A 14,517-nucleotide genomic window follows, 5' to 3' on the forward strand; every position below is an offset into this window, starting at 1 on the left:
CTCAATTACAGGCTCATTCCAGGCCACAAGCACATACGCCAAAACTAACCCTACGACCAGAACGGAAACTACTCTTTTTACACATTGCCTTCTGTTAAATTCCGTAAATTCTCTTCAATATCTTAAAAATTGTGCCGTCACTCGAAATTCCATGCTTTTGTTATACTTTATTGTTAATAAGCTTGCTATAGCTGTTGTGGCTTTTCAAGTATGATGTTAATGCTTACACAACAAAAAAGAAAGAATTAAAAAAATGTTGATTAAAATCAAAGTTTTACTTACCTTTTTCCGGTGACAAGGCTCCCTTGGTGTTGCTCACGTCTCTGTCTCTCATGATGTCATTGAGTAGGGTATAGCCTTCTCCGCAATGGTTCAATCCAATGCTTTTTGTAGAGGAGTATTGGGACCACATCCAAACTCCCCCACAGGAAAGCAATGTATTCAGTGCTTTCTAATGGGATACTAAGAGGTTTATTCAGACAGTGCCGCTGAAGTGCTTGGAGTGGCTGTCAGGAAAACTGCCACTATAGGTGGATTTAATCCTGCATGTAAACATTGCCATTTCTTATAATAAAAATAAAAACACTGCAGGGTTAAAAGGACAGGGCCACTGCACACAGACCACTTTATTGAGATTAATAAAGAATATTTGAAACACCTGGCAAGCTCCAAAGTTTAGTTACAGGGCTGCTATTTCTCTTTAAAATAATGGCACTGTTACACACTGAAGGCTATATGTCAGTTTTAAATGTACATTGCAGTCTGTCCCTCATGATATCTTCATTGTACATCAATTTTTTTTTATGGTAATTTTAAATTGTGCAGTATGCAGTGCTGTTATTGTGAGAACAAATGTTTATACCGAAACGTGGTAAATGACAAATGTGTGCCAATGTCTAGTTGCTAAATAAGTCCTTTTATAAAATTATTTCCAATGGTACCTTTATCCATACTGTATAGATGAATGCTAAAATGTGGAATGCATGTCGCCCAAGCCATGCAGTTATGGGCACAGGGGCTGCTTTGTGGGGAGGTTTGGTGCCAGGCAGGGAGTGTGTTTACGGTGGAGATTCGGACTGGCCCACCAGGAAAGGCTTACTGGCCAACAGGGACGTTTGAGGAGCGACAGCATCCAAAACTGCTACTCACAATGCTCAGGACTCTGGTCCGCTGAGATTTAGCATGATGTATTATCCAGGTATCCAACACAAGAGAGCATGGAACAGGCTGCACACCCACTATTGATAATCTGTGCTGTGTGTGGGGTTGTTGAGCAGTGTATATGGGTCAGTATATAACCATCACATACATCTAGCATACACTACACTTTCTCCAAGCACCAGTGCTCTCTGCGCACGTGCACGTGCACACACACAGCTAGCACAGACTAGGGGAAGTGACTGGGTGAGTTGCAAAATAAATCCAAATGTCAAAAATAGCCATGTGTGACTATAGCAGTGTTAGGGCTATTTAAAGGAAAATAGAGGTAAAAATAGCCAATGCTAAAAAGACTATCACTGTCCAGGGCTCTTGGCAGGGGTCCCCAATATTTTTAATAAAAATTTTGTATCACAAACCTGCGCACAAAAAACACACACACTTCTACCAAAAAGAAAGAAAGCTGAATACTGGTTGGTCAAATGTTTTTAATTGCATACACAAATCAGAATGATTGATTGTTAGGGGCAAACTTTTGTAAATCTAAACAAAAATGCATGGTTTAAAAGTCCATGGAAGACATGTTATTGCTACAATAATTACACCCAGAATAGTATAAGTATTTAAACTAAATTGATAGTTAAACCTGGACTTTGCTTTCATACAAAATACACAGGTTATTTGTGCATTTGTAGTGGCATACAGTACATGTATAAAACACAATTGCAATTGGTCAAATACTTGGGGAAAAAGAAAAAATAGCAGAATATCATGGCAGCCAGTTTAGATGTATTCACGGACACAATTGTGGTGGCATGAATACCAAACTTCAATATCCAGACCCAAATGGTAGAAGTGGAGAATTTTAGCAATTCTCATTTCAACCTACATTTCATAACTTAACGCCACTAAATTTGCTAATGCAAATTGAGTCATTTTAATTTGGCTGAAAACTCTAGCATCTTACGTTCAATGTATTCATTATTAAAAGGGACCTTCCACTGCCTACGTACAAACTAAAAAAAAAAAAAAAAAAAAAACCCCACTATTTAGTAGACGCGCAATCAGTAAAATAATAAAAAAAAAGGAATGCATTTAACTATACATTTTTTTGCATTGGGGGTATATCTAAAACAGTTTGAAAAATCTGCAGCCTTTGCAAACACTCTTCTTCTTTTCCAGCTAAGATGTTCTATGGCGGCCCAATCACAGTTTTCCAAATGCAACTCAATTAGAAGCCTTTGCAAGGCAGGTACTCTGGGCAATTGCTGCCTCTTAAGTTTAGCTCCACTCAGCTAAGCAACCATGACGTAAAGGATAGGTTATGATTGACAGGTTAATTTATCACAGTGGCAATTTCTATTAATTTTTTTTATTTTTTTTTTAAAGGACATATTTCAAACAAAGCACTTCAAGCTAAAATGCTTTCTTTCTTTTGAGTTTCCCTTTAACTACCAAATTAACCCCTTAAGGACCAAGCTTCTGGAATAAAAGGGAATCATGACGTGTCACACACGTCATGTGTCCTTAAGGGGTTAAGCCCAATATCTCCTTGCTATTTTCAGCTAAATCCCGTTGCTGCAGTGAGATTCATTTGAACACAGCTCAACCGAATTGCATTAAATTATTAAAAGATCCTGCTCAGGTAACATGGAGAGTTGGGGTTTATATCTCGTTACAGGGTTAAGGTTAAAGGGACACTCCAGGCACCCAGACCACTTCTGCCCATTGGAGTGGTCTGGGTGCCAACTCCCACTACCCTTAACCCTGCAACTGTAATTATTGCAGTTTTCATAAACTGCAATAATTACCTTGCAGGGTTAAGTCCTCCCCTAGTGGCTGTCTACTAGACAGCCACTAGAGGGCACTTCCTGGTCCATAGCACAGGTTTTCGTGTGCTATAGCGTCACTGGACGTCCTCATGCTGTGTGAGGACCTCCAGCGTCACGAAAATCCCCATAGGAAAGCATTGAAAAGCATTTTTAATGCTTTCCTGTGGAAAAGTCTAATGCGCCAGCTGACGTAATGAAGGGGAGGAGCGGCAACAAAGGAAGAAGCAGCGACGTGGGACATGTCGCTGCCTCTGGTAAGCAACTGAAGGGGGTTTTTACCCCTTCAGTAGCCGGAGGTGGGAGGGGACCTGCAGTGCCAGGAAAACTGATTGTTTTCCTGGCACTGGAGAATCCCTTTAAGAAAAGTCTGCAATAGCATTTTGGAGCTTTGAGTTATAAGTCCAGTCTCCTTGATCTGTATTGGAAATTGGGACAACTGAACATCCACATTTAGATGCAATTGGACAAGTAGCATGGAGACTACTGATTTCAACATAGTACAAATTTCGTTGAAAAGAACCATACTTGTCTTTCATGATATTTGGTTAAAACAGATTAATTGAACAGCATTCTGCATTCATTGAATAGACTCCTTGGTGAATACAATTGCTGGAGTTTCATATAGAAAGCCTGGTTCTCTACATTCTGGCAGTAAATTAAATCAGAATGGGAGATGCAGTAGTAACTGCCAAGAAAGTTATAGGAGTATCAAATGTTGCAAGGCAGCCCTCAAGGAAGTATAGGGCTATGGTTGGACTGGGTCAAATTCCTCCATCACAAATCACCACTTTAAATATTCTTACAGTTTAGGTTTATGATGGTTGTGCATATACAAAAAAAACCTAAACCAGCAGCGAGATAATTTGGTTATAACTAACAAATCAATTTGGAACACCTTGGCATTCTTCTATGATACAGACATATCTAGATTGGTATTTATTTACAGGGCAGAGGAATTGGATATAGATCAGATAATGTGTAAATAAACATGTGCTTAACTCTCTAAAATTGGTGTTTTTTTCAGTATTATGCAGTGAGAACTTTCAATAGTTACCAATAGTTAAAAATCAGGGCAACTGTGGAAAACTCTGCAACATAAGGTGCAATTTTATGGATTTCTATGTTCTCTGCAGAACAGTTTAACAATGGAAACTAGCACAGCATGTAAAGGGAGGATCGTTTTATGTAATATGTATTACGAAAGGGGCATTCTAAAACAACCCTGGCACCTGAGTCAAACTATTTTGAAACAAACAAATTGACACTTACCCAAATTCCCCATCCAATTAATTACATTTAAATAAGGGCAAAATTGATATATCAAATACATAAGGGGAAGTTCCTCTTTAGTTACATATGAGAAGGGTTTTGGACTGTGGGTGCCCACGGGATCCAGGTGTTAAGGTGATCAAAACAATTTGTCTCTTCAACATGAAATGGTGCCAAGGGACTAGTCAGAATGCATCTTTAGGGCTAAAAAAATAAATGCATATTTCTCATCATAAACCTATATTAAAAACAAAAAAATTATACAAATCAGTATGTGTAAGATTTCATGTATAATGTATCATTAGTCTAAACAGTTATGCGCAGACGGTTTTCTTCTATTAGCAGTCAAAAATCCTATTTTTCAGCTACGTTGCCTTAAAGGACCACTATAGTGCCAGGAAAACACTCGTTTTCCTGGCACTATAGTGCCCTGAGGGTGCTCCAACCCTCAGGGACCCCCTCCCGCCGGGTTCTGGAGAGAGGAAGGGGTTAAAAACTTACCTTTCTCCAGCGCGCGCATTCAGCCGGTCTCATAGGAAAGCATTTATAATGCTTTCCTATGGACGCTGGCGTCTTCTCACTGTGATTTTCACAGTGAGAAGCACCCAAGCGCCTCTAGCGGCTGTCAATGAGAATGCCACTAGAGGCTCTGGAGGCTGGATTAACCCTCAGTATAAATATAGCAGTTTCTCTGAAACTGCTATGTTTATTTAAAAAAAAAAAAAAAAAGGGGGGGTTAACCCTAGCTGGACCAGGCACCCAGACCACTTCATTAAGCTTAAGTGGTCTGGGTGCCTATAGTGGTCCTTTAAAAAGACTACTACCAGAATAAAAAAAAAAAGGTTTTAGTGCATATACCCCAATGGAACATGAATGCATTAATTATGCTTTTCTTCTTTGGGGGTATTTTTAGAAAACTTGCAAACCTGTATTTCTTGCATGCTGCCTTTGCAAGCCTTCCCCTTCGTCCCCAGCCCAAACTTTCTGTGGTTGTCCAATCAAAGACTTCCCAATGCAACTCAATGAGAAGACAGGTGCTCTTGGCAATTGCTGCTTCTTGAGTTTAGCTCCATTGAGCTAAACAAACCAGAATGTAACAGGACCGGTTATCTGCTTGAAACACAGGGGGTGTCAAACTTTGATATTGAGAGAACAACAAATAAAGTGGCATGGTGTTCATTGTCAGCGTGAATAGACATTATTCTAGAGAGCCCCGACTACCTTTTTCTGAATCAGGGATCAATGGGGCTTCCTCTACCTCAGAATAATGTGCCAACAAGTCTTTTATTGCCCCCATGCCAAGCACTTTAACTGGATATTTAAACCCAGCAATGTTAAACTACAGCTACAATAAACTGTTCTTGTGACAAACTAGAAAATAATGTTTGCAAATAAAAGTACCTGTGATACAAAAAGTAGAATGTTATATTATTTTACTTCTATAGAATACATTATGTAAACAAAGAAACAAATGCAGATTTCATAAAAAATATTACACACCTTCATAGTTGCTTCAGTAATAAAAAAAACAAAACAAAAAAAAAAAACACAAATCTCCCAAAGTAGTGCTTTACGAATGTTCAAGTTTTTCATTTTAAATACATTTTCTTTACATTCGTAACTTATTTTGCACAATTAAATTAAATAAGCACAGCTGCTTTTGAACAAACACATCACTCCTTTTAATTAGTGGAAAAGCTAGTAAATTTATGGAAAGAATAAAAATATATATCTATATACACGTCATTCATTTATTTCTCTCTCTATATATATCTATATAACCAATATTTGAATGGCACTTTCAATGCAGACAAAGATGGATGTCCAGTTGGACCAGTGCTACATTAGGAATAATCAGTTTATATTTTCTATAAGACCTGTGAGTGATGAATGTTTTCTTTGATTCATTTTTTTCATACATTTACATATATTTCAATAGTTATGGCTAAGAGGCCAACTATTTTTACACGTCATTTATAACTTAAAAATATTTATATTTTTTTTGTTTAAATTCTGTTCTATACACAATTAGTTTGGACACAATTGCTATTGCTAAAGCAGAAATGAAACCTCCATGATGTTATTTTTCAAACGATTTGAGTCTTAAAAGAACAGCCCAAGCATATTGGCCCCATTTCCACCCCAATGTACGTAGCCAAACGTTTTTTTAATAGTGTGGTAACATACCTGGTGATCCGCCAGCTACCGCTTTTATGAGAGCCGGAAGCTCTCTGCATTGAGCCAAGTCAAGAGGAGCAATGCTTTGTTTATTGGCTGAGAGCTATCAGCTGACTCTGCACAGGGCTTAGCGCAGTAGAGCTAATGGAAGGTCCATGCATGAACTTAGAGAAAGTGATCTGTGTCTGATGAACCCCACATAAAAAGTCAAACCGTTCGCAAACAGTTCGACTACTTAATTGAGGGCGAGAGAGAACTCCCAGCATCACAACCACTAATGTGATGTAGTGGTTATATTGCTTAGAGCAGTGATGGCTAACCTTGACACCATAAATGGTTTCTGGACTACATTTCCCATGATGCTCAGGTAACTTAAAGTCTAAAAGCTAGCTGAGCATCATGGGAAATGTAGTCCAGAAACAATTTATGGTGTCAAGGTTAGCCATCACTGGCTTAGAGTGTTCTTTTAACAGTGGGACTGAGCATCATATTCCTGAGCACCAGGATTCCATAATCACTACAGTAAGTTGTAGAACTTAGATTGTCCCTTTAATGAAATTTACACTTTATGGGAATTTTTAATCTGAAAGTGACCATGTTCCTGTGTGGAATGAGATGAAACGCATCTACTATATCAAGGTAGATGCACTCGCTAGCACATTGTGTTTATAATGGGTAACTGAATTAAAAGGAAAATAAATATTTAACCACCAGTTTACGTTTACATGGCTTGCTTATTTCCCGTGAGGATTTACATTTTGTGACACGATTAGCAATATGCCACATAACCACATAAAAGCCTTGGAGAAATCTGACCTGGTGATATTAATTTTTCTTGTATGAGATCTGAGACATTAAATATATAGAAATATTAGACTATGATAACCAATACTATTTTGGTTCTAAGAAGAAGGATTCTGCTACACTTATTATAATGTTCACTAGCTGAAAAAACAAAACAAAAAAAACAGGTGGGGTATTTGTTTCAGGAAACAAATCATATTTTGTGGTTATTCCAGTTTTAGGAAAATAATAATTAGCATTCAAATCAGAAATTAGCTAGTCGTTAATTCGTTAATGCTTGCTCATCTGAATAGGAAGGACATACCGTGTGTCCCTGCTGTTAAGGCATAAAGTTATTGGGAGTACATTGCTGTAAGTCAGAAGATACGCTGCTGGGTGCTGCTAAATTATAGGAGGAACTATAAGCCTTTCAAAAATCCAAGGATTCAGCAACAATTTGAACTAGGCTTGGGCTTTCTATTAAGATTAACCATATCTGTATGGATAAGCTGATCCGATCGATCTTCAATAGCCAGAACCCTTCGAACTGCTTCTTCGAATGCTGCTGCAACATTAGTGGCATCTTTAGCACTGGTTTCAAAGTAAGGATGGTTACCATTGTCTCTGCACCAAGCCTGGGCTTCATCCAATGACACCTGCCTTTCTGTCATGTCTATTTTGTTTCCCAGGACCACAAATGGGAAACTTTCTGGATCCTTGACATCTGCATAGTAGATAAATTCTTTTTTCCAGTTGTTCAGATTTTGGAAGCTCTGAGAATCATCCACACTGAAGGTGAGTAGACAACAGTCAGAGCCCCTGTAAAAAGGGGTCCTTAGGCTTCTGAAACGCTCCTGACCAGCAGTGTCCCAGATCTGCATGGTGACTGAATGGTTGTCAACTTCCAGCTCCTTATTCAGGAACTCCACTCCTATTGTATGAAATAACTGAGTGTCAAACTTGTTTGTGACATATCTGTTCATAAGGGAGCTCTTCCCTACCCCCCCATCTCCAAGGAGGATGACTTTAAGTAGTGAAGACTTGGTTGTCATTGTGATATAAAAAAAAATATATAAAAAATTAAAACTTCCAATATTCAAGCGGATATCCTGAAAAGAAAAACAAAAAACAAGGTGAGTCCCGTCTAGATAAAATGGGTAGGTTGTAAGACACAGAGAATGAACAAAATAAAACGAAGCATAAGTGTTTATTGAATAGAGGAGGGGGACTTAGTGCTCAGGTGACTTGTATTAGAAAGCTTGCACACACACACACACTTGCATACATAGAGGCTTACATTTTGAAGTCCTATGCGGCTAGCAGGCTATCAAATTATATATATATATACACAAACGTGACAGAATCCAAACATATAAAGCCCTTCTACAAGCGGAAATGTTGTGTGTGTGCACTTTTCCTTAAAAACGTGGACAAGACTTCCCAAGTGAAACCTTCAGCCTCAATACACGGCATCCACAAATTAAGCACTAAAAGTTTGTATGGGTGCAATGTCCCTGTAACACTTAGTCCTGCAATGTTAATCATTGCAGTTTTTGACAAACAGCAATGATTACTTTGACAACTACTGAAGGCGGTCTTAGTACTGCAATCAGACAACCACTAGAAGCACTTCCTGGATGCGGACCCTGTGTCCCCCTAAATGACGTTGGACGTCCTCACACTATGCATGAGGACATCCAGCATTAGTGAAATCCTCATAGTTAAGCATTAAATCAAAATGCCTAATGCTCTTGCCACGCCTGAGCATTACCCGTCCGCTGAGCGATGACCAAGCGCCAAGGGACATTGGCGCTGGCATTGTGCAAGTGATTTTTCTTTTAACCCTTTAGCTGCCGGGGGTGAGTGGGGGAATGGACCAGAGGGCACGTTAGTGTTAGAAATATAGATTTGTATTTTTAACACTAGCATCCCTCTAATTATACAATTCAAATTTGTAATATCACAGCCATATATTTTTTTCTGCATAAAAGTAGATGAGACTGCCAAAAAGTCTGCTCCATGTAGCAATGATCAGTTCACCAGCTGTCTTCTTCATTTGCAAGTCCTCCCCTCTTTTCCCCCCAGACACAAACTTTCAGTAAGCCCCCCTGTGCTGGAGCCATGAGCACAAGGTGGCTTTACAATGCTTCTCAATTAACAGTAGTAGAGCTCATTGAGAAAGGTGGAAGGCAGGCACACCTGCCACTTTAGCTCTGTGGAGCTGTCAAATCTGTGCCCACTTATAAAAGTGCCAATTTCGACTGAAATCAGCACCTTCATAAACAGTTGAAATTACAGAGAGGGGGCTTGCTTCCATTAAAGGTTTTTATGTCACAAGTAATTTAGCTGCAGTTTTACTAAAACATTTTCATAAAATCTTTAAAATATATAGATCGGGGGCGGAGCTAGCTAGCTAACGGAGCGGTCGCATGCACCCTGAGCTCCGACGCCGAAAACGACTGGAAACCCACATTTACCCCGATCGGAATAACGGGTATACGCTCCCAAAACATTACCCGAAGCAGGAGAACATGGGCAAACACTCCCGCAAATCTCGGGGCTCGGGTGAGCACAACACCCGAGATATTAGCTTTTTACTCACCCAGACACCCAGGCCTAAAATGGCGGACCGCAGGGCAGAAACACCTCACGGCTCCACATCGGCCTCCGAGGAGGAAGATCCTGAACTGGAGGAGACTCAGCTGCACACCCGAAGTGGCAGAGTTGCCCCCCAGAGGCAATCCGACCCGCAACTGGCTTCAAAAACCGACATAGCCGCGATGGTGGCGGAACTCAAAACGTACATAGCCTCTGAAATGGCGGTCCTGAAAACGGACCTCAGCACTCTAGCAGGCAGGATACAATCCACAGAGGAAAATGTCCGCGGCCTCGGGGTTAAACAAGACATCACTGCATCCCAATTGCAGGGAGTAACCCTCGCATGTGCAGAACTGACAGCGAAGGTGGGACAGCTGGAAGATGCGTCAAGACAGCGCAACCTCAAAATTAGAGGGATCCCAAACAACATTGATGCCGGAGAGCTCCCACAGTACGTCAGGAGATTACTCTCCACTACACTGACACCCAAGCAGGCTAAAGGTATGCAGCTTGACGGGATATACCGCCTCCCGGGTAGCCTCACAACCAAACCCTCGGGGTCAAGGGATGTCATTGTTTGCTTTCGAACACGAACCGACAAGGACATATTCATGGCGCAAACTAAAGGCCAATCACCATTCCTCTTTGAACAGCACGCACTGTGCTTTTTCCAGGACCTCAGCAGATCTACACTGCAGTGGCGCGCCACATTGAAGGAGGTGACGACTCAACTGCGTACAGCAGGACTTCCGTACCGGTGGGGGACCCCACGGGCACTTGTGGTAGAGAGAAGTGGCAAGAAACACAGACTCACCTCACTGTCCGACGCTAATAACTTTCTGCACTCCCTGGGACTGACTGCTACTACCACCACCAGTCAGAACGGCTCAACACATGTGTGGGATGTCGACAAAGTAGCGGTCTTTACGCCCGCCAACTCGAAGGCCCCAGGATGAGGCGCCTCATGGACAGACTCTCTTTTTGCTGACACACAGCCTACAGTTATGCTTGCGTTATGCATTGTTATACTTATGCAACTGGTTTTGTTTATGTTTATGTTTTTTTTTTCTCTTTTTACGCTCCGACTCACCTAACCGTCGATAAGTCCCACGGGACTAGCGGCCCTACGAGGGTAGTTCATGCCTTTGTGCAAAGCGCTATAACCAGCAAGCGCTCCTGAAATGCACCCCCCCCAAAGGCTCCGGGGATATGGAGCTTACTTAACTCCCCACCGGGCTCAATCCACTTCCGCTGTTTATGTGCACAACACAGCCCATACAAGCTGACAGGACACCGTTATGTCCATTAAACACCCGCATTGGGGTTCCTGGGAACCAAAACTTTCGGTTACCCACCTGCCACTAAGTTCTCCCTTCCATGCCTTGGCGTGGCTCATTCACCGAGCCAAAATTTGGCAGTCTCACTGACTAAAATGTCCCTCCCGGCAACCCACCTTGCGGCCGGCTATCGGTGGCAAACGTACAAATGCATACACAGTGATAGCCCTAGCATGTTCCTCACGTTCTAGCTGGCCTTCCCTATGTGACGGGCAGTAATAGACTGCAACCACACTAATATCACGACACTCTTCAACATTACTGCGCAATGTACAGTTTTCCATCAATGCAACATGTTATTACCATAAAAGGTGCCTTATCGCTGACATATGTTGATACCCTAAAGTTAACCTTAACTTATATTTTATGTATAACACTAATTGTCATTATATGCTTGTTACCCATCTTGGCACTACAAAAATAAAGAATTAAAAAAAAAAAAAAATATATATAGATCGATCTTACACACCTTATTGCTTCACTTTTCAGCATCACTTCTTGAATCTATAATGAAGGAGAAACAGATATAAAAATGTTAGATGTGCAAAACAGTAAACGGATTTCAGGCAGATTTTGTTTGTTCAGAAGTCGCATTCAGTGTCAGACAAGTAGAGTAATGGTGTTTCCAGTGCTATTTGGCATGAGACAAGACAACCATTTTATGAAGAATCTTTGTTTTGATAGTCACAGTTATATTATCAATTTTCTACAGTATTATCCTCAGCTCAGATATTTCCCCCCCCCCCTTTTTTCCCCCCTCTACTTAAGTGTAAAGGGCAATCCAGACGTGGACCCATTGCTCACAGTGCCTAGAGAGATATTGGCTATACCTACTGATGATGCCTTACAAGGTTGAAATTATCTTTTGGGGTTGCTGTATCTCTCGTGCATAGGAAATTTGCTGGCATTTTGGATCTGGACTGCCCGTATGGGTGGGACCAGTGTAATATGCTTCAGAGATGTTCTGTCTGTAATGGCACAAGAGCTAAAACCAGCTTGAGATCTAAGCGGGGACCCACCAAAGGGCAGGCTATTTGAGCTGTTGTCCGTCCTCACCTCTCTTGATACCCTTTTTTTTCCTCCTTTCAGATATAGTATAATTCCTAAGGAACAATATACACTGCTGTTAGGTCATACAACAATCATGATTTCTGTAATCGATGGGACCTGTGAAAGAAGTCATTATTTGCTACAGTTGCCAAGAGATTTTGACTCTTCCTATCCCAATCCCCTTCCCGATCAGTGGGGAAACCACAGGGATGAGAGATGAGGCAGTTTAATTAAATTGAGATGAAGTTGTTTTTATGTTTGAGTGGGCCTTTAAAATGCTAGGCAGTCAATCCACCTTTTATAAGATCATCATAACTCACAAAGAATCAAATATCTACTAAAAATTTTAAGCAATGGCTGCACTCTGCCAAAGAGGAAGCACAAGTATCTACTAAGCCATTAGAGGCGTAATTGGGGGGGGGGGGGGGGGGGGGGGGGGGGGAGTGAGGGGGAGACACAGACACAGACACAGACACAGACACAGACACAGACACAGACACAGAGAGAGAGAGAGAGAGAGAGAGAGAGAGAGAGAGAGAGAGAGAGAGAGAGAGAGAGAGAGAGAGAGAGAGAGAGAGAGAGAGAGAGAGAGAGAGAAAGAGAGAAAGAGAGAAAAAGAGAGAGAGAGAGAGAGAATATAAAATAAATGGATTGGGGGTGAGCGATATTTTCAGGATTCCAGGGGTTAAATGATGGCATAGGATGCAGCTTTGAGGGAGGAGTTATTGACATGGGTGTAGAGGGACACTAAGCATTATAACCATTTCATCTCATTGAATTGGTTATAGTACCTGGTGTACCTTAGTGCCACTTCTCTATTCAGTATTAAACAAATTTTCCACCCATCACTGGAGGTATGGCTAAGACCAAGTACAGTCACCTCCTTACCCATACTAATTTATACCACAACTGTGTATTGCTGCCAAGACTAATGCTTCCTCATTTGTGCGAGAAGCAGAAGGGGGGCAGTCTGCTGGGGACTCATTTACCATTAAAACAGAAGGACTGTATCAGGGGACTTCAATGAAATGAAGTGGCTATAGTGCCTAAAGTGCACCTCTACGACCCAATGGTTTTGACAACATCCCTGGTTTATGCGCCAAAACTACTTTACTAAGGTGGTAGCTTACTACAACAAGGAGAGGGAGGCAGTAATGAGCGCTCATCGGGAACAAGGTATGTTGTCAAACCATTCTTAAAGGACCACTCTAGGCACCCAGACCACTTCAGCTTAATGAGGTGGTCTGGGTGCCAGGTCCTTCTAGGGTTAACCCATTTTTTCATAAACATAGCAGTTTCAGAGAAACTGCTATGTTTATGAATGGGTTAAGCCTTCCCCCTATGTCCTCTAGTGGCTCTCATTGACAGCCGCTAGAGGCGCTTGCGTGCTTCTCACTGTGATTTTTACAGTGAGAGCACGCCAGCGCCCATAGGAAAGCATTATGAATGCTTTCCTATGTGACCGGCTGAATGCGCGCGCAGCTCTTGCCGCGCGTGCGCATTCAGCCGACGGGGAGGAGAACAGGAGGAGATCTCTCCGCCCAGCGCTGGAAAAAGGTAAGATTTAACCCCTTTCCCCTTTCCAGAGCCGGGCGGGAGGGGGTCCCTGAGGGTGGGGGCACCCTCAGGGCACTCTAGTGCCAGGAAAACGAGTATGCTTTCCTGGCACTAGAGTGGTACTTTAAATAGTTTGCCTACTTACTCTTGGAGGGCACCAAGGCAATCCTTGCACCATAACCAATACGTTATGCTGTAGTAGTTATGGCGTTTGAAGTATTCCTTTAACAACAGTTGCCATTCCAGCAGTGATATACACAAGGAAAAACCAAATAAAGTGTCTCATTACAATTGCTATGAGTAAATAGAACATTTCCAGTTTCTTTTATCACCTGAATTAGGGCGTTTTTCTTTGCTATCAAGCAGAGAAACAGTGTCCTCATTCACAAAGCACCTACGTATGCAGGCAGTTGTAGAGAGTGGGGGTAGTTTTGTTCAATAGCAAAGTCACTCTAGAACTTGGCACCTCTGAAGTTAAAATACAATTGATGTGCCTCTTTTTACCATCATTCCATTATCCCAACTGTCAGAGCAATGAGGGGAGCGAAAACAAAGAAAGCATGATTCTTGCCGACTACTGGGCTTAAAATAACATAACTTCAAAGAAAAGGAACATATTAGTGCAGATTAGTGGCATTGGTGTTACAAATTGTAAAGTACAAAGGCAACATGACCGCAAAAATAAAAGAAAGCAGCATTTTCTATTTTCATTCAGAGTTCAAGTTTAAATTTCTTGATCGCTTGTCACTGCAAAA

The 14,517-nt window shown here is 41.4% G+C and overlaps 1 protein-coding gene across 1 annotated transcript; it reads right to left on the reverse strand.

Moving 5' to 3' along the window:
• Positions 1 to 7,433: 7,433 nt before the first annotated feature.
• RAB9A (RAB9A, member RAS oncogene family) lies at positions 7,434 to 11,659 on the reverse strand. Its single transcript, XM_063457797.1, has 2 exons — positions 11,625 to 11,659; positions 7,434 to 8,329 (listed from the first exon to the last, which is right to left on the reverse strand). Exon 2 carries the CDS (start codon positions 8,270 to 8,272, stop codon positions 7,667 to 7,669), a length of 606 nt encoding a protein of 201 aa, XP_063313867.1. The 5' UTR covers positions 8,273 to 8,329; positions 11,625 to 11,659; the 3' UTR covers positions 7,434 to 7,666.
• Between the last annotated feature and the right edge of the window lie 2,858 nt (positions 11,660 to 14,517).

The sequence above is a fragment of the Pelobates fuscus genome, chromosome 1 (genome assembly GCF_036172605.1).
Source record: "Pelobates fuscus isolate aPelFus1 chromosome 1, aPelFus1.pri, whole genome shotgun sequence".
Taxonomy (NCBI): Eukaryota; Metazoa; Chordata; class Amphibia; order Anura; family Pelobatidae; genus Pelobates; species Pelobates fuscus.